This window comes from Leucopleurus acutus (assembly GCF_964270905.1).
Source record: "Leucopleurus acutus genome assembly, chromosome: 5".
Classification (NCBI taxonomy): domain Eukaryota; kingdom Metazoa; phylum Chordata; class Mammalia; order Artiodactyla; family Delphinidae; genus Leucopleurus; species Leucopleurus acutus.
The window spans coordinates 77,554,154-77,574,975 of NC_139147.1; the positions used below are offsets into that span (position 1 = coordinate 77,554,154).

General features: G+C 37.5%; 1 protein-coding gene across 3 annotated transcripts in view; it reads right to left on the bottom strand.

Moving 5' to 3' along the window:
• The window catches only part of IL1RAP (interleukin 1 receptor accessory protein), a gene marked incomplete at its 3' end in the record, with an annotated part of 125,062 nt that overhangs the window by 63,326 nt on the left and 40,914 nt on the right, over positions 1-20,822 (bottom strand). For all 3 annotated transcript variants that reach the window (XM_082839401.1, XM_082839402.1, XM_082839403.1), the window contains exon 2: positions 16,602-16,666. In XM_082839401.1, the coding sequence (XP_082695527.1) occupies positions 16,602-16,665 (64 nt within the window). In that variant the 5' untranslated portion in view covers position 16,666. The remainder of the gene's footprint in view (positions 1-16,601; positions 16,667-20,822) is intronic.

Genomic DNA, 20,822 nt, shown 5'->3' on the forward strand with positions numbered 1-20,822 from the left:
CAGAGTGAAAAAGAGAATAGTGGTAGATCCAGTGACAGGCCGAAGAATAGGACTTGAAAATAACTGGAAAAATTAAAGTTTAGCAAAATACAAGCCACAGATGAGAAAAAAAATTAAAAATTTACACATCTGATGGAACTTCCCTGGTGGCACAGTGGTTGAGAATCTGCCTGCCAATGCAGGGGACATGGGTTCCACCCCTGGTCTGGGAAGATCCCACATGCAACAGAGCAACTAATTACTGAAGCTCTAGTACTGAACTACTGAAGCCCTAGTACTCTAGAGCCCACGTGCTGCAACTACTGAAGCCCGCATGCCTAGAGCCCATGCTCTGCAACAAGAGAAGCCACTGCAGTGAGAAGCCTGTGTCCCGCAGCGAAGAGTAGCCCCCACTCGCCGCAACTAAAGAAAGCCTGAGTGCAGCAACGAAGACCCAATACGGCCCAAAAAAAAAAAAAAAAAAAAGAAAGAAAGAAAGAAAAAGAAGCTCATAAAAATAATAAGTAAAATAAAATAAAGCTGCCTCTTTAAAAAAAATTACACATCTGATAAAGGACATATCCAGGATATATAAAGAACTCTCAAAATTCAATATGAAAACAAATAATTTAAAAAGGGATAAAAGATTTCAACAGACATTTTATTAAAGAAGATATACAAAGAGTGAATAAGCATATGAAAAGATGCCCCAAATCATTAGTCATTAGATAAATGCCAATTAAAAATCACAGAGGATACTACTACACACCCACTAGAATGGCTAAAATTTTTAAAGTGGAAAATACCAAGTGTTCACAAGGATATGCAACAGCTGGAACTCTCATTTGTTGCTGATGGAAATGCAAAATGAAGTACAGTTGCTTTAGAAAACAGTTTGATATTTTCCTATTAAGCTAAATATATACTTACAATGCAACCTAGCAATATTAGTTATAGGTATTTACCAAAGATAAATGAAAACTCATGTTCAAACAAAAGCCTATACACAGATGTTTATAGCAGACTTCATCATTATCACCAGAACCTTGAAGCACCCAAATGAACTTCAACTTGCTGATGAATAAACAAACTGTGGTATTATCTTTACAATGGAATACTACTCAGCAATAAAGAATGAATTTCTGATATGCTCAACAATGTGGATATATCTCAAATGCATCATACTAAGTGAAAGAAGCCCAGTCTCATATGATTCCGTCTGTATAGAATTCTGGAAAAGGCAGAATTATAGAAACAGAAAACAGATCAGTGATTGGCTAGGGACTTTGACAAGAGATTAATTGTGTTTGGAAATGTAGATTCTTATGGGCAAACACCCACCTTCAAGTACAAAAATCTCAATCCTAATCTCATAATAAAGGAAACCAGTTGGTGCTTGCCCATGTGCCAGTACATGGTGTCAGTTTTCAAGTTTATTCAACTGAGTACCTGATTACCTACTTGCTTTTGCTGGTTACAGGGAAACTTTGAAGTGTACATCTCACTGATTCTCCAGAACAACTCTGAGAGGTAGGTACGGCCTATAGTATCATCTTCATTTTATAAAGACAGAGAGTCACATGGAGCCAAATTTGACTCTAGTCCAGGATTTCTTTTTCTCTACATTACATATTGTGAATTATCCAGGGCATTTTCTGAGCTCCCATAGCACTGAGATTTAAATTTGCTACACTAACAATAAAGGAACTGCTCAAATGTTCCCCTCCTAGATCCCAGATTAGGGGGGTGAGTCCTGGGAAGACCTCTGAATTCACCATGATCTCTTCTTTTTTGATGCAATATAGTTAACCTTAAGGAACCATCCTGGAATGCGGCTGTGGTATCTATCATACACAGCCTGAGACTCATCTGCTATTTCATACTTCAAAAGACATTTACAATGGCACAGTCACTTTGGAAAATACTTTGGTAGTCCTTCAAAATGTTACACAAAGAGTTCCCATGTGACCCAGCAATTCCACTTCTAGGTATATACCCAAGAGAAATGAAAACATATGTCCACACAAAACTTGTACACAAATGTTCACAGTAGCATTATTCATAATAGATAAAAAGTAGAAACAATCCAAATGCCCATCAGTGATGAATGGATAAACAACAGAATTATTCATCACTAGAAGACAGTGAAGTACTGATACATGCTACACATGGATGCACCTTTAAAACATTACGTGAAAACATTATTCTAAGCCAGTCACAAAAAGCTACATAAGATTCCATTTCTAGGAAATGTCCAGAATAGACAAATCTATGGAGAAAGAAAGTAGATTAGTGGTTGTTTAGGATTGAGGGAAGGGGGAAAGAAGTCATGTGGAATGGCAGCTAATGGATACAAAATTTCTATTTTGAGTGATGAATACGTTCTTAACACAGATGTAGTGATGACTGCTAACATGACTGGTTGCTACTGTTTTCAACACATGGAGTCTTTAGAAAAAATATAAAATAAATAATGTCCTTAGTAGTGAAAGGGTTGGAATCCCCTGGGTATACCAGGAAAAAGAATAATAGGTTGGGAGTGCAAGACAAGGGTCTGTGTCCTGGTTCTCTGGTTCTTCTGTTTACTGTTTTATGGCTATGGCTAAGTCGCCTAGTCTCTCCAAGTCTCTGTTTCCTTATCTGCAAAACAAGAATAATGATATGATTTATCGTTTTTCTGATGATCATAGAATGCAAGCATTTTTAAACTATAAAACACTATATGATGTTGTTCATCACTATAAAGATTAGTTGATATAATGATAATATGAACTATATTTGGCACATACTATAAGCCCAATTGTATGTGTGTTTATTGCATAGAGAAATGAAGGAATGCTGACAGGTGAAGGAAGAAGTACTCATTTGTTTAACATATGTATAACCATGTCTACAGATACTGAAATATTGGCAATTGGCGGAGTATACTTTGTAGCACTGATTGTCTTTAAAACAAAAAAAAAAGAAGGAAAAGAAAACTGCCTATAATCAATTGAAATGTTTATATGAGCAGATACAACAGGCAAGAATTAGGATACATAACTACTTTTGGGGCTGAGTATCCAGTATTGGAAAACTTTGAAGTGGAGAAGTGAGAACTCACTGATTTCAACTTCCAAAAATTGGGGTGGCTAATTTTCATCTTCTTGACATTACATATCTAACTAATACACAAACAGTAGCCACACTTATAATGCAGGAAATTCAAGAGTAATATCACTTTTCCCTCACAGATCACCTAACTTGATAGTTTACCAAGGGCATTTCCTGAATATTGAAGTTATCTCTGTTCTATGCAAGTTATTAACATATCATTTTAAATACAGAAACAAAGAACCAACGTTTAAACAAGAATATCTCACAATTGCCCCTTGCTTACCATCCCAAGCACTCCAAAGGTTCAGGTCTTCATTCCTTCTTACTTCCAAAAATTGTTACTCTATATTTCTAGTTATACATATAATTAGATCATAATATATTCAGATGATACAAAATTATTTTTAAATGGCGGAAATAAACTCAAACATAATTCCACTTTCTAAAGATAATCACTGTTAAGATTTGGGTGTATTCTACGGACGGTTTTCTATATGTGCGCACGTATGTAATTACACACACACGCACACAGTGGTGTGTGGTAAACCAGGGTTGGGGCAGGGCAGGGGTTGATTTGCAGCATCTGTTTATTAATTTCCATAGGGTAAATACTCTCACCAAGGCCAGTTTCAAACTAGCAATGATTTAATAGCTGGTTCACATAATTCCTGAAAATTGAACAAATGGCTCTCATAAACCACTGCAATCTAGCTTCAGCAAACAACTGTCACTGTTTTTAAAGGTTTCAGACTTTAAAAAACTGCTGTATGGTACCTGTTTTTAAACAGAAATATCTATCATAAACTCATTTCTTTATCAACAAATATAAATTTTTTAAGACTCAATAATATTCTCCTTTTTTTTTTGGTATCCTCTATCAATGGATATTTACGTTGCTTTGTCCAATGTTACCTATTTGAACAACTGTATGACAAATAAAGTTGTGAATACAGCTTGACACACTTCTCTGATTATTTTTTTAGGATATATGTGTGCAACGTTCATTACAAGGTCAATGGGAGGCACTTTGGTGTCTTTGAAACGAACAGTCAAAGTGCCCTTCACAAAGCCTATTCAAGGGACACTCTTACCCACATGGTATGAGAACACCACACTTGGTCATTAGATCACCACATCCTGTCTAATGCTAGGTAGGACTGTTCTCCTTAATTGTTGCTAATATAATGGGTGAAAAATGACATCTCATTGTTGGTTTAATTTGCATCTATCTTCTTACTCATGAACTTGACTTCTTTTTAGTATGATCCATTTGTTTTTCTCTTCTTGAACTGCCTGAACTTCTAGTTAAAAATCTTTTCTCATTTTTTTCAAAGAGTATACTTTACATTGGAAGGATTTCTTTTGTGTGCAAGAGCTCCTTGCATTGTACTGACTTAACCATTTGCCATATACCTGTATCTTCCCAAGTTTTCATTCATCCTTTAAATTATAATATTTTGATGTTCCACTAATTTTGTCAATCTTTATGTAGTCAAATATATCTAATTTTCTTTAATGGCCCCTACCCTTGATGATATATCTAGAAAGGCTTTCTCTACCTCCACATTATAAAAACACTTGCATATATTTTCTTCAAGTACTTTTAGGCTTTAATTTATTTTTTTACATTTAAATATTTAATTCAAGTGAGATTTGTTTGGGGGTAAGGAATAAGGTAAGAATTTAACTTTATTTTTATAGAAATTACGCAAATGTCCTAGCATTTAAATACATCTTTTTCCACTGACTCTGGATGCTACCTTGGGTAACCGCCAGCTGCAGAGCTGGCTTCCTTTCTTTCTGGATTCCTGTTTTCACTTCAATTTTGTCCTCCGAGAATTTCTTACCAACTCAGCAAGACATTTATTTTTAAATGTAGCATTTCTAGCTGCTTTACAGGAAAAGGGTTGTTTAGGGGACCTTGTCCACCATACTGAGAGAAACTGAAATCTTCTCCAAGCTATTTCCCACATGGTGGGTAGCATGAACATTCAATAACTAGATAGTGTCAGGGACCTGCTCAAGTCCTTTCAGTGACCTTTTGTGGCATGAAGGTAAATGAAATAACAACCGTAATAGGCCCTGGACTCTGACTACTTCTTCCTCCTCATCTCAGGCCCCTTCCCCCAGAGTTTTCTTTTTTCTTTTTTTTTTTTTGTGTGTGTGCGAATTTTAAAAATATTTTTATCAAGGTATAATTGACATATAACATTATGTTAGTTTCAGGCATACAGCATAATGATTTGATATTTGTGTATACTGTGAAATGATTGCCACTGTAAGTCTAGTTAACATCTGTCACCATACATAGTTACAATTTTTTTTCTTATGATGAGGACTTTTAAGATTTATACATGGACATATATGCACTACCAAATGGAAAACAGATAGCTAGTGGGAAGCAGCCGCATAGCACAGGGAGATCAGCTCGGTGCTTTGTGACCACCTAGAGGGGTGGGATAGGGAGGATGGGAGGGAGACGCAAGAGGGAGGGGATATGGGGATATATGTATATGTATAGCTGATTCACTTTGTTATACAGCAGAAACTAACACACCATTGTAAAGCAATTATACTCCAATGAAGATGTTAAAAAAAAAAAGATTTACTCACGTAGCAATTTCAATGGATGAATGGATAAAAAAGATATAATATTATTATTGCATTATTCACCCATGAAAAAAGAATGAAGTCTTGCCATTTGTGACAACATGGATGGACCTTGAGGGCATTATGCTAAGTGAAATAAGTCAAACAAAGAAAAACATCACATGATCTCACTTATATGTGGAAAAATAAAATAAACAAAAACCTGAGTCTATAGATACAGAGAACAGATTGGTGGTTGCCAGAGGTGGGAGATGGAGGGGTGGGTGAAATGGGGAAGGGAGTCAAAAGGTACAAACTTCCAGTTACAAAATAAGTAAGTCATGGGGATATAATGTATAGCATGGGGACTATAATTAACAACACTGAATTGTATATTTGAAAGCTTCCCCCAGCCCTTGAAGCTCCAGCGATACTGGTGTCATGATCCTTATGGCTCAGGACCTTCACACATGCCATCCACTGCCTTCTCTCTGCTTTGCATGGTGGTCCTTCTATCCTTCACTTCTCAATAGAATATGTCATCTTCTCAAATAGATTTTCTCAACCACCCAACAATGGGAGTATTGTCCTATTATTTTCTATCAGTATAATGCCCTATAGATAATCTTCACTTTTTAAAAATGTGTTTATTTATTTATTTTCTTCTGTCCTACAGCCTCCCCAAGACTAAGCTCCATGATGGCAGATACCACTTCTGTCTTGTTTACCAATAAATACAGGCAAGCACAGTGTATATCACATACTGATAGACTATGAATGCATGCAAAGTGTCTTAATCTTCTTTACATCCCCTGTGGTACAGATGCCCAGGAAACATCTGCTGAGCTGGGTTCCACATCTAGTCATGAAGGACCACCTACCCTAGATATGGACGTCATGTAGATGTTTGACCTGTTTCTATTACGTCACAAAGGTACATTTTCAAAACAGGAGGGAAATACTTATCCTTCTGTGATAAAAGTATTGCATGCTTTAAAATGGATAACTAGCCTATGAAAACACAGATTTCCCTGGGATTAAAGAGGACTTGTGCATTAAACCTGAACACTTTTTCAGGTTTGTGATTCTGGAGAGTTTGCACTGGCTATGGATCAGGGATAATGCCCCCTGTCCAAACTTTGGCGCACTTGCTGAATCCAGATAACAGTTATTCTAGCAGTTTTATTGCCACAGTGTTTGGCTGTTAGCATAACTGACGCCATTCTGGCCCTTACAGGTTCTCCTGTCCTTCGCTGACCCTACCCAGGACTGTACTGTACAGTGAGTCACTTCTCTGTAGTCAAAGGCTTTGTAGTTAATAGATATTGCTTCATAATTATTAGGACCAGGTGGCCTCTATGCTCTGTTAGTCCCCACACAATGATGAAAACCTTTGCTGACGTATTCATGGAACCCACAAGACTAGTTACCCATTCATGAATTTTGACTTAGGAATGCATGTCCTGTTTCCAATGACCTAACTCGATACCCTAGGTTAACTATAACCCCTCGGTGGTGCAGAGAGCAGCTGTGAATGCTTCTGAATACTTGTCCACCCAAACCTGATCCCACCTTGTAAGTTACTTATAAGAAACGGATCCATTGATTATATGGAGCTGCCTGCCCCATTTTTCAGCCTCAAGATGCCTTCTCAGTTCAGTGGGTATGTTTGTTCCCTCTGTCCTCCAACACACACACACACACACACACACACACACACACACACACACACACATGCACACACGATAGTTTCTGAAAAAGATGAAACATTCCAGCCCCACCAGAAATAAAATGGAACGTGCAGTAAATCCACCATCAAATTTCAAAATTCACACCCAGTCACCGCCAAAGGCTAGCAAAAAACCCCAAAAACCTGGCATTTTTTGACTGAAAATTATTTTCTAAAGCTATACACTGTTGGGAACCAAAAAAATTCTGAGCCACAGGTAAACATCATTTACAAAGTCCCTAGACACCTAGCAAGAGGGACGGAACCTCTGTAGTTGGAAAAGAAGGAGAAGACAGGGAGTTACAGTCAATATCTCTGAGTTAGCCACAGGGGAAGCCAAATGAATAACGCCAAAGCAACCTTGCCACATACTGAAGTCAACAGCTTCCCATTCCACTCAAACCCGCTGCATCTGCACTGAACCACTGTTCCTTCATCCATCTGCAATCTTGTTAAGAACTGCTTTCCCTTAAGAAATTTTTTATAACCTTGGAAAAATGTATGTTATCTAATGTACACAATTGTAGTACACTGTATATGTTTCAGGAAGCTTGGAACAAGTCAATTTGAAATAGTATTCGCAACATGAAAAATTACATCCTATGTTCTCTGTTTTTTTAATTGGTTGAATGTTTCCTTTCAAATGTGTGTGCTCTGTATCATCAATTATTGATAGCTTTGGTTGGCATATTTAGAAAGAGAAGAGTTTTAATCATAAAGAATTCAGTGGCAGTGTGGTATTGAGCGAATAGCATGCATTTTAAAGTCAATCAGGTAGACAAGTTTTACTACTTATAATAGCTATAGTAAGCTGTTAATTTAGCTTTTTAATTCACCTTTCTGAATGTGGAGTTCCTCACTGGTAAAGACAGATGAAAACATCTATTTCTATCTTATGAGGCTCTTCAGAAATTTATGCAATATTTTATATTAATACACACACACAGACACACACACGCACACAAACACTACTCCCTGATTCAATTAATGTTATTTCATTCACCTCCTTCTTTTTTTATTATACACACACACACACGCACATTCCACTATATAGTTATTACCAATTTAAAGAGAATTAGAATAAAAGATATTTAAAGTCATGCTTAGCTTAACATGATCTTCCTTTAGTCATTAAAAAAATTCAGTATTGTATAATGTTTCATGGCTATTTTGCAGTCATCAACTATCACTGCATTGTAGATAAGAGGAAGAACATTTTTTAATAACAGGATATTTAGAGTAATAAAGGTGAGATAACTAAGAGCTTGCTTTAATAAAGCAACCCAGGAACAAAGACCCTGTCTTCACTTTCTTCCTGAAATCCTGCTTAGCATCTCATGAAGAATATTGTATGTAGTGGGAGGGACTCCTCCAACACTTCCATTTATTAATTGCTATATTCACACTTTCCATTATTTCAATTATCCTCCAAACAAAGCTACACCCTCCTCTTAGACCTAAATACAAGCTGGGTTTCTACTGAGCCTCCAGCAATACATTGCTAAAAGGAAAGACAGTTTACAGCTCAGTGTCAGTTGCAACCAGCAGATTGCTTCTGCCCTACACCTTACGTATGCAGAGTGCATAAGGGCGCACTCTTGCCTGCCATCTCCTCTCCCTTCAGTATCATGAAGGCCATGCACAGCTCTACGCCTCCACCATCTCTGCTGTATACTTCCTTCATAATACAAGTATCCTGAAGATGCTGATGGCTCTCTTGGCTAGAGGTACACTAGATACAAGGAAACTTCTATAATACTTAAGGCTTCTATTTCAGCTCATCATTTTAACATACTAGGAAGAAAGGAAAGAGTTGGAAGGTAAACAAAACAAAACCGAACTGTTCTAAAAGGATACCATCCAATGCAAAGTTCAGTTAAAAAAAGAGAGTATTTAACTGTGGTACTTAAAAAAGTTTTTTTTTTTTAATGATCTGAAAAAGTATATTCCTGGGTTTGCATCAAATGCAGCAAAGTCCCTCTGTGGAAAGACTCTCTCTGTATCTCCTCTATCTTTCTCTTTGTATCTCCCTCTCTCTCACCCTGTCTCTATCTCTATCACTATCTCTTCTCTTTCTTCCTCTCTCCTTTTTCTTTCTTCTTCTCTCCTCACCCCCACTCCTTCTCTTTATTTTCCTTTACCTTGAGTGGACAATTTAAAAGTGCTGAAAAGACATTTAGAAGCAAACCATGGATGTGAAAAAGTCTTGCATAAGAGAAATTCTGTTCTCCTCAGGGGACCAAATAGATCAAAGAGTCCAAAGCAAATTAGAAAACTATGAAGATAAAAGTAATGCTTTCTAACTGAAAAGCAAAAATTAGTTCATTAAGAGACCTTTGGGGCAGTCTGAAGTCCCAGAGGATCTAGGGAAGGACAGAATTAACTCAGGTGCATCAATTTAAGCTATTAGGTGTAATGTGTTTAAACAGCAAACAAGTCCATGGTGAAGGATTAAAGGTTTCTTCCCAAAGTAAAAAAGAGCAAACAAATCTATGTTAAATAATGGCTGATAATGGTTGAGATCTGCTTGGGAAAAACAATTTGTATATCTGTGTTTGCTTTAACAATAATAGAGTCCTATATTTCAACTATAGTTGTATGCAAGCAATTAAGAATCAAATAAAATCTACGGTATTATATTAATAAAGAGTTACGTTTATATAGAAAAGCTACGAGTAACTGATGGATGGCCTCTCTATTTCCTTCCCCTTGAATATCTACACAGGTTCCACGGAGGAAGCATAGTTGGCAAATACTCTTCGGTTGGTCCTTCTCACTGGCACGGAAAGCCCAGACTTTAAAAGGACCACAATGTTCTGTTATATAAGTTATGGGAAAAATGCACACATCAGTACCTTGGTTTATATATCAAAATGGACACTTCTGCATACCTCAAGGAGTACTTCAAAAAATGTGAAAGTATCTCGGAAGTAAACAAAACAAAACAATGAGATGATGGGCAAAGAGCCTTAAACTATTATTCCAGACACTACTGACAAACACCGTAGGAAAGTGGTATTTATTTCCCAATAATGTACAGCTTTACCAAGAGTTTTGATTCTGCTGGCAGAAGGAGAAATGAAATTCATGAAAACAACAGAACTCAGCCAAGTCTAGATTACCAAGTGTGTGATTACTTTGTCTCTTTTCTCTTATTTTCTCAGCCACCTTGTATTTTCATTATTCCTACTACCTCTAAAACTGAGAAAGACAAAGGAAGGCAATTCTGTATATTGCTTTTATAGGTTTGGATGGCAGGTACTTGAGGTTATTGACTGAGGTTCTCATATTATTTATAAAATGTATCCATTTTCTCTCTGTCCCTTAAAAATAAATGAGTGATTGCAGCACCTAGTGGATTTTAGAATAAAGTCATTATTGTGTTGTTATCTCAAGGGTGGGTATATATTTTATATTTTAAAGAAGTTCATCAACTAAATAGAAAAGGAATTTTTAAAGTAGTGAAATAAAAGGAGTGAGAACTAGCCCAGGAGTGAGTCACTGATAATCAGATGGTCATCTGGTTCTATAAAGCTCATCTCAATATGGCAGAAACAAATATTGGGGAGGGGGGAACGCAGAAACAAAGGCGATTCAAAGTGCAGAAGACTGTCTTATAAGCCAGATATTGTCACTTATAACCATATACACCCATGTATTCCCTGCAAAGATAGCAGCTTCTCTTAACTCACACATGTTATGGAAGAATCAGGTCATTTTTCTAAACATAGAATTATCGCTGTGATACAAGAAGCCTTTCTAGAGAATTTATAACTGCAAAGCTAGCATCAGGCCAATAAATTGTGGTACTCAAATCTCTTTTCAATACCCACCCTTGGGAAGTACAAGTAACTTAAAACTAAACATCAGTGTCTTCAATGCAGCTCAAAAAAAAAAAAAAAAAAAAAAAAAAGTGAAGATACCTGCTCCGAAGAAGAAACATAGAAACATTTATAGGACATCAGGGTGAATGTTATAATTCCAATGACCTTTAGGTCTAAGAATAAAATGAAACTATATTCTTCACACATTCTTCAAATGTTTGGACTAAATTGCATAGAAAGGAAGTGTGTTCAGGATGACCAGCCATGAGCAACAGAGACAGGACTGAATGTCACAAGTAGATCCAAGTATGGAGTTTTTCAAAGAGCATATTCAAATAACATGAGGCCACTGGTGCTGGCAACAAATTGAATCTTTACCAAAAGCTGAAAGAACCATTTCACAGCATTAAAATATTATAGATCCTTGTAGAAGAAAGACCAAAAAAAAAAAAAAAAAGAGCTGGTCAACTATGTCTAAAATACATTAAACACAAATATTCCCTTCACCTGCAAGGATTCCTGTCCTCCACAATCTGTTCCTAACTTACCTTTCCAGCTTGGCTTCTAAACGCCTTCACACTAACCCTGAATTCAGCTGAACTGAACTATTCTGTTCCCAAATAAGAGATATATTTTCTCCTCGAAAAGAGCAGTCGTTGTTTGATTAAGAAGTTGTCCTCAGTACCACCCTACAGGACTAATAACTTTCTCTGCCGTCTTATGCAATTGTGTTTGGTATTTATTTTCTCTTCTTTCTTTCAAATTTTACTGTAAGATACTTACAATAAGAATCTTCCTTTATTCACCCTGGTTTCTACAGTATGAAATGGTCAAACACATGACCTTTAGAATAAAGTGAAATCATTGTAAGATAAACACTTGTCATTAGAAATAATTAAATAATAGGAAGAGTGTACCCTGAGTATGTCCATGGTGTATAAGACAACCCATAATGCTCTTTAATAAAAAAGCAAGAAGGAAGAATTGGTTGAGGTTTTGCTGTTGTTGGTTTAGCTGGTTGGATGGTTATTTTGCTGTTGTTAGTTGGTTGGTTGTTTTGGTTTATATGCAGGGACACAGTGAAACAGAATGATTAAATGACTTTAATGTCATTAACCAGCTCACGAAGTGAAACAGTCAGAACTTGAACCAGTGTCTCTTGATTCCTGGTAAGCCACGATATTTTTATTTATTTTACATAGTGTAATTCACTCTCAATAAGCCACACGATTATTTCCACCCTCTGCAAATTTCTTAAAAATAATGATAAAGAAATAAGGGGATCTTACCTCCGTTAGTAGAAGAAAGCCCTAAGGGTAGGTAATGCTGTATAAAAGAAAGAGCTCTGCTTTTGGAGGGAAGGCAGCCTTCGAAACCTTATCATGAGTACTGTTAACTGAGACCACTCCCTGGCTTTACATTTCCTAAACTATAAGACGGGGATAAGAATACCTACACTCCATCCACATCACAGTGTTTTCTGTGAAGTTAATGATAATGTGAGTGAAATCTAGCCCTGCACCTGGCACACAGTCAACTGTTTGTTGACTTTGAAATAAAAAGCTGTATTCAAAGATCTGTGTGTGTGTGTGTGTGTGTGTGTGTGTGTGTGTGTGGTGTGTGCGCGTGCGCGCGCATGCCTTTGGGAAAGAAAATTCATTGCTATCATTTTTTATGTGGACTGTGTAGCAAATAATTTTGGTATGGCAGTAGTTTTTAAATTCACCATATTATACGTGGTGCCATTCTAACTACCACCCCAACTTGGAATTACAAGTTCCAAATGTTTATTTCTACTCTAAAGGCAGCTTAAACAATTCAACTTTTTAACATGTTGCCAATGAAACACACCAAAAGAGAAATGTGTGACAAGTCAAAGTTTGCTTTTGGGATTCTTGCAAAGGAGCACTTCTTTGAGTTTAGTATTAGAAATGTTTAATTCTATAATAAGCAAAAACAGGAATATTGACTTTTGAGCTTACACTACAGTGATTTGCTTCCTGGGGGAAAATCACTGCAATGGTGGTGGTGGGGGTGCACCTTAAGTGAGGGGGCAGGGCGAGTAAAGATACTTCTTATCTAGAAAACACAGAAATATATTACTGAGTGGTTCTTTAACAGTTAGCAAAACCCGTGACCCCTTGGATCTTAATATTTTTTCTGAATTATTTATCTGCCAGTAGAGTACAAGGGGAATGCATTTAGTAAAAGTAACATGCATCTTGGGAACTGAGGAACTAGTTGAAGTCACAGATGTGTTAAGTATTAGCTGTTTAACTTTGGGTAGATCACTTAGCCACTTTGATCCTAATTTTCTTATCCAAATAAGAAATACCCTGACTGCTCTGTTTTGGGTGTGAGAACTAAATGACACAGAACATGTAAAATTCAAAGAGAATTTTATTTCAGCAAAGGAAGCTTTATTATCACCACGATACCACATTATAATTATAGTATCACTATTATAATTATCCAAGCTTTAATTCCTTAAAAGAAAGTAAATGTTGGCTTTTGAGTATTTGCTTTTATCACCACTGGAGATGAAATGTTGCTGCCACGTTCCTGAGTGAAGATGGAAATCACTGTACTGCTATAGAAAGACTATGTTCTCTAGTCAGAATTGTGTGCCTTGAAGCCCAGTTCACTGCACTGCAATGCACCCCATAGAAATAAAGCTCTTATGTTGTTATGATTCTTTTTTAAAATTGTGGGCTTTCCTTAAGAGAAGGGTCCACATGGAGGGGTCCAGAGCAACAAGACAAAACTCTTACTAATATCATATGTGTGTACAGAGCTTTAAGGTTTTAAAGCTATTTCTCCTTTGTTCCTCACATCAATCTTGTGGTTCCATTAACATGGGTACCTAAAGCACAAAAAGAGCCTCATGAAAGACCAACCAGTCTACTGTCATCTACCTCGTTGTAAGAGGCGTGATGCACGAGAGGTTGGTTGATCCCCCAGTATGTGCATTGATCCCTCTTTCCTCTCATAGCCCAGAGCCAGTTGCCCCTTTTATTTTTGTCAACAACACTTCCTTTTTGTTCCTCTCCCTCCAACTAGGAAGTACATCACTGACACAGACACAATATACCTTTTCATAAGGAAGGCAAATAAACATGGGCCAGATGGGCTGAGGGCATTACAACATGTTTCCTGCTCCCATGGTGACTCAATGGGGCTGGTATGAGAACTTATCTTATTCAAGAAATCAGCTTCCCTAGCAGAATTATGAGTCAGTTCCTGGGTAGAAAGCTCATTTTCCAACAACATTTGAGGGGGTGGGGTGGGGGCCCGTTGGATGGATTACAGTAAAAGTCATTCAGAAAACAACGCGGCCAGGACCAGTAGGGAGGCACCAGCACTAACCAACCACTAACTTCTGAAACTTCATTGATCTCTAACAAGAGTAACAAGGTCATCTCCCCCTCTTCCTTCAAGGTGGGAACATAAAACCACATTGATGAATTGCCGGCATGAATCCAAACAAGTTCCATTATAAAATTAACCAATCTGGGCAAAAAAGGATGTGAAACACTTTTTCATCCATTTTACATATATGTATTTGTAGATATATGCATATATATGTATAAATATAAAAGTTGAGTTCCTACTCTGTCTATATGTCAATCTTTACTCCAAGTGTTTGGGTAACAAACAAAATGCACAAGTCCCTGTCCTTAGGGAGCTTAAAAACAGAGAAATAGGAAGGGATGGAGGAAAAGGAGGGAAAGAGAAAGAATGAAAGGAGAGGAGGATGGGGGTTGGGGAGGAAAAAGAAAAGGAAGAAGGTGTAAGGGAAGGAGAAGAAAAGGAGGAGGAGAAAAAAGAAAGAGTTAATATAGTGTCAAGAAATAATGAGTGTTATGAAGAAAACTAAAGCAGGATAGAGGAATAGAGAGTGATTGGCAGGGCTATTTTAGTTAAGATGGTTAAGGAAGGCCTCTGTAAGAAGATATCAGTCAAGGATAGAACTAAATCAAATAAGAACAAACAACAATCAGGCGTTATATTCAGCATATTTAAAAACCAGGACATCAGGACACCGGCCAGTCAAATGGGACACTCACTCAAGCAGGACAGATGCTGGTCTAAACAGCCAGTAGAGTTGTACACTAGTGCATCCCAGCTGAATATCAGCTCTGCTTATAATATATCTTTTCCTCTGTGAAGCCTCCAAGGGCCAACAAGGTTAGAAGTTATCGCTCCTTCTCTTGGCTTTGAGCTGTACTCTGTCCTAATTATACCCCTCCTTTAGTGCTATTATTGGTTTCCAATAAAATGCCTTAAGTGGTGTAGCAAAACTGAAACACACCCAGAAAAGATCTTCAGGATGGTAGGAGGGCTCAAATCCATGCCATGTGAAGAACAGTTGAAGGCATGTATTGGACAACATGGTCATGGTTTTATGACCACTGTTTTAACATCTCTGACAGCCTGTCACATAGAAGAGGAAATAAAGCAATGATATTCAAAGTATGGTCCATGGTCTTCAGGGAAATTATAAATGGCAAGCTTTTTTTTAAATGAAGATACCTTAGTTCCCTGAATTAAAATTAGAGAATCATGGGATTAGGTATTTTCTATTTAAATCCAGTAGTTGAACCAAAGAAATATATGGATATGATGAGACAAATTTCAGTTATATGTACTAAAAAATTTCTAAGAATTTGATCAGTCCAAATACATAATGGGCTAAAATTCGATGATCACTAGTTAGAGGTACCATAGAATGGTTCTGAGCAGTACCTCTGAAGATGAGACAAGACCTGCAAGGACAGACTTTCAAGTCCCCTGTAACTCTGAGGTCATATGATCCAAGTCCATGATAACAGAGTTTGGTTATTTAAACTCAGTAAAGATTTTGGCTGACTCTTCTTATGCTTATGAAGCAACATCCAAAGAAAGAATGAGCCTAATGACCGGTTCTTTCTTTCCTATATGGAAGCAGTAGACAAAAACCCATCTTTATCTACTTGTTTCTATAAGGTATCAGTGGACTGGTACCACTGAGGCTTTCTCCACCACTGGCTCAAGTTTGGAAAACAGAGTGATACTACCATCACTGTCATTTCTTTTCCCATAGGACCTGAGGTAAGGGGAAGAAATAGGATTCTAGTTGGCTTGGATGTGAAGGTGATGGAAAATTCCTATAATTAGAAAGTGCACTCCCCCCAGTGCACTTTGTTCCATGAAGACGAAAGATATCAGTGGTTCCTCCCGGCACCAAAATTCTATAATTCTGTCAAATATAAGATTCCATGTTACCAAAGAAGTCAGTGGAAATAAACAACGTTATGTTCTCTTAACTCATTTTCAGAAAGACTTGAGACATTACCCTATGTGTGAGTTGCATTTTAATAGATTGTCAAAAGACATTCACTTACCTGAGGCATCACTTTGCAGGATCCCATAGAAGTAGAGACTCATTACACACCACAGAAGTCCCATCCTGTCAATATAAATACAAAGGTAAGGAGAGTACTTATTACTCTCAAGTGCTTAAATAATATTCGTACATATGCATGCTGACTATTGACTAGGAACTGTTCTAAGAATTTTACAATATTAACACACTTAATTGTCAGAACCAACCACTAAGATAGGCTTTTTTCATCCCCATATTGCAGATAAGAAAACTGAGACACGTGTAAATAACATACCCAAGAACCTGTGGCTAGAAAGTGGTAGAGTAATGATCAAATTCCAGTAGCCTGGCTCTAGAACGGCCTCTTAATCACTGAACTCTGCCTACTAAAAAAATATTTTTTTGGATTTTTTTTCATCAGAGTTGAATTTCTGGTAGATGAGTTTGTTCTTATTACCCTTCATCATATTCTCTTGTTTATTCCCAATTGGAAATATTTTATAATCCAGACAGTTTTCCTTCTTAGTGATGAATAGAAAGTCTACAAATACTGGATTCAGACTTGGTTTGCAGTCCACCATACTCTGAATTTATAGTAAGGGGAAATGTATAATCCTCATGCCCTGCTGTGCCTGCTCTTATCTTCTCATTTGAAGAGACGAATGATGAGGCTGAATTCCAATTTCTGTGATCTTTAGCCTTTCTGTTGATAACCAGCTGAAACAGCCAACTAGAAAGAACGATGCCCTTATATTTGGTTGTGTGATCTTTAATGCAGAAGGGCTGGAGATTTAACAACTCTGTGAAATATTTCTTTCCCTACTACTCTAGACATATCTGGCCCCTGATAAAACTGCTGTGGGGTTATAAATACTGAAACCTGAATATTACTGATAAATTCCATACTTAAGACTTCCACTCTCTGTTTTGAACACAACAGCCATACTGGGTGCTTACATTGGTCTTGGTAACTTGTCCAGACCATATTTCTAGTAGGTGACAGAGATGAGATTTATATCCACACCTGGAAAACTACAAGTCTGTTATCCTAAACATTAGCCTATGTCACAAGTTTCAAACCACAGGAACCCAGTAGTCTAAAAAGGTCAAAGGGATATTTAATAAGTAGGCTAATATTAACAGCATTTGAAATGGGACATTTTGAAGAGCACTACACTGAAACAAAAGGTACGTTTTGGACAGTACCAAAAGGTACAGTCCAAAACGGCACTGTCCAAGCAATCCAGAGTGTGTGGTCACTTTAAAGGACAATGCAAGTTTCCGACATCTGTCACCTCTCTTGACCACACATCACCAAAAATCTCTACTGTTCTTCTTCTTTAGCATGATTGTACCCAAATCACAGGAGAGTATATTATATCTTAAACAACCATTTTATCTCAGAAATTAAATGTCTCTTTCTTAACGCTACCATTCCCTTCCAGTTCTTATACCATTAACTTAGGGAGTTCTCTCCATTAGTCATTCATTAATTCAATAAAACATATATTGAACACTTTCTGTTCACAAGTCACTATGATATAATCACAGGGGTCACTGGCAAGCAAGATGCAGGGCTGTTACCCCCAGTAGAGGAGATAAACCACATGCAAACCACTGCAGCAACAGCAACTTTGAATAATACACATGCAGAGGCACTCTAGGATATTCAAAGATTTATCGGAAGTTCTAGCACTAAGCAGACTCTAGCAGGGACTTAAAATGTGTACAAGAAATAACTGCAACACAAAGTAATGTGGTAAAAATAGTCAGAGAGGGGCCAATAAGCGCTATTGAAGATTAGCCAAAGTAAGAGATCACTCCAGCTAAGGCAGTCAAAGAAGACTAAACCCAAGAGGTAGCTTTGAACTGAGCAAGAACTGGTTGGGAAATTTAGAATTGAGGCAGAAGAAAAATGTGGGGAAAAGAAACTCAGTGGAGAATAATGCTCAAAGAGGAAAGCATGGAACATAAATAAGAAATAGTCTATAAATAATTCAGCTTGACTCAAGCACAGGGTATTAGAAAAAGAACTATAGAAGATTTTGTTGGAAAGCAGGGGGTTTTAGGATCAGAATATTGCAAGGTCTTGAACAGTAGGCTAAGAACTTACGATTTCATTTAAACAGAAAATAGGGAATCACTGAAAGTTTCTGATTAGAGGAATGATATGATCATCAAATTATGCCATATGGAGAGCATTCTTCCAGGCACATATTGGATGGATCGCCACTGAATTCTGTCTTATAATCACTGTGGCTCCTGAGTCATCACAATAATTGTTATCCTCATAGTTTTGTGTCATCTAAGAACTTGATCGACATTCCACCTATGTCCTCATCCAAGTCATTAATAAAAGTAATTAATCATTCTGTATAATCCTTGTCAACAGAGAGCAACCGGACATTTAACTGCCGATTCAGGGCAAGGTAATCTCAGTTCCAGTACTCAGCTATGCTAAGGCACTCCAGCCTTCCAAATTGCTTTTGGCTATTAAAAAAAAAAGACTCACACCTCTAGATTTTCCCAGTTTGCCTGTTTATAAGCTTCTGAGTTCCTACGGCAACACTTAGAAGACATTCTAATTAATGTGATTGAGAGTCTTAATTGATAATTCCATGAGTAACTGGATTATACTTGAGGCAGCAAGGAGTCAGGTCACCAAGATAAAGCTGATCTAACTCGTGTGCAAGCACAAATCCAGGGTCAGTCCTGCCCTGTGATGAATTAGAATAAAGCAGACTGAAAAGAAAATGTGATTGCGCAGGCTGGTTTTGACAGACTGAAGGTATCAACGTTAGTGTCTGGTCTGAAACCTCTCTGGGAAGACTGATTCATTTAACCTTTTTTTTTTCTTTTTTGGCTGCACGGCAAAGCACACAGAACTTCCCCGACCAGGGATAGAACCCATCGTACCCCCTGCAGTGGAAGCACGGAATCTTAACCACTGGACCACCAGGGAAGTCCAGTAATACACTTTTGATTCTTATTTCTTGTGGGGAGGGGGCGCTGGGTATTTTCAGACATGAAGAAACTGTCAGAAAAGCAAGGGAATCTGTCTAATAATGCATGGTTTCTCATGTTCTGAAGTACTACCTAGTTTTAGATTATTGTGATGGGGTTTAACAGCCCCTGCCCTTGCTTCAGATGATTGGAACCTACATATAATAAATTCCCAAGTCAGCCTTCCCTGCATTATCCATTTTATTTACGATATGATCATTTTTGCACTTCCCCTTAGATATTAGTACTTCTCTCATATTTAATGCCATTGTTTCCTCGTATAATGTCTGTACCATCTAGCAAGAAGTTTCAAATACATAATTAGTTCTATGCAATCAACATAATGTTGGGACTTCCCAGGCAGTCCAGTGGTTAAGACTTTGCCTTCCAACGCAGGGGGTGCGGGTTCGATCCCTGGTCAGGGATCTAAGATCCCACATGACTTGCAGTCAAAAAACATAAAAGAGAAGCAATAATTTAATAAATTCAATAAAGACTTTAAAAATGGTGCACATGAAAAAAACCTTTAAAAAAAAACCCATTATGTTAATAATGATTGTTATCATATACTTTAACATCTATCCTAGCAAATCAATATTTCTAGTGTCTGCATTCTCTAGGGTTATTAAGCTTCAAGATTTCCTTACCCCTGGGTCAGCCCTGACCACTAGATTTTCTCACTGAGCCAGGAGGTAACAGGCTGAAACTAGGTTTGCTATCCCAAGGCTAGTATTACCTCTGAATCACCATTTGCTCAGCCTTCCTTCTGTACAACAGCATTTGCAAGGCCACAAGGCTGGATCCATCCATCAGTTTCCTAATTCCACATGCAGCTCCACAATCAGATCATAGGCACTCTTTGAATCCCAGCAACCTGGTTGGAGCTTGGCCCTTCAACCTGGTGCTTTTCAGCACTCTGTTCCAAGAGCCTGCATTTTTTTCCCTATAAGGTCCTACTCCAAGCTGGATTAACCTCCTACAACCATGAAGCTTTATCTGCTTCATTCCTGGTTGACAGATACCCTTTGCTTTTACCTGCTTACTGAATACCTGGACATAAACACCAAGGCACAAACCCTAAATGATCATCCTCAAATTGGCCCTGCAGCCAAATTACTTCCTTGCGTCCTAATTCCATCTAGGTCTTTCCTTTACCTTTCTCTAACTTTCTGATAAAGTTTGAGTGGGTCTTGCTTCTATGTCGACCTAAGATATGACAAACAAGCTTTTGAAGGAC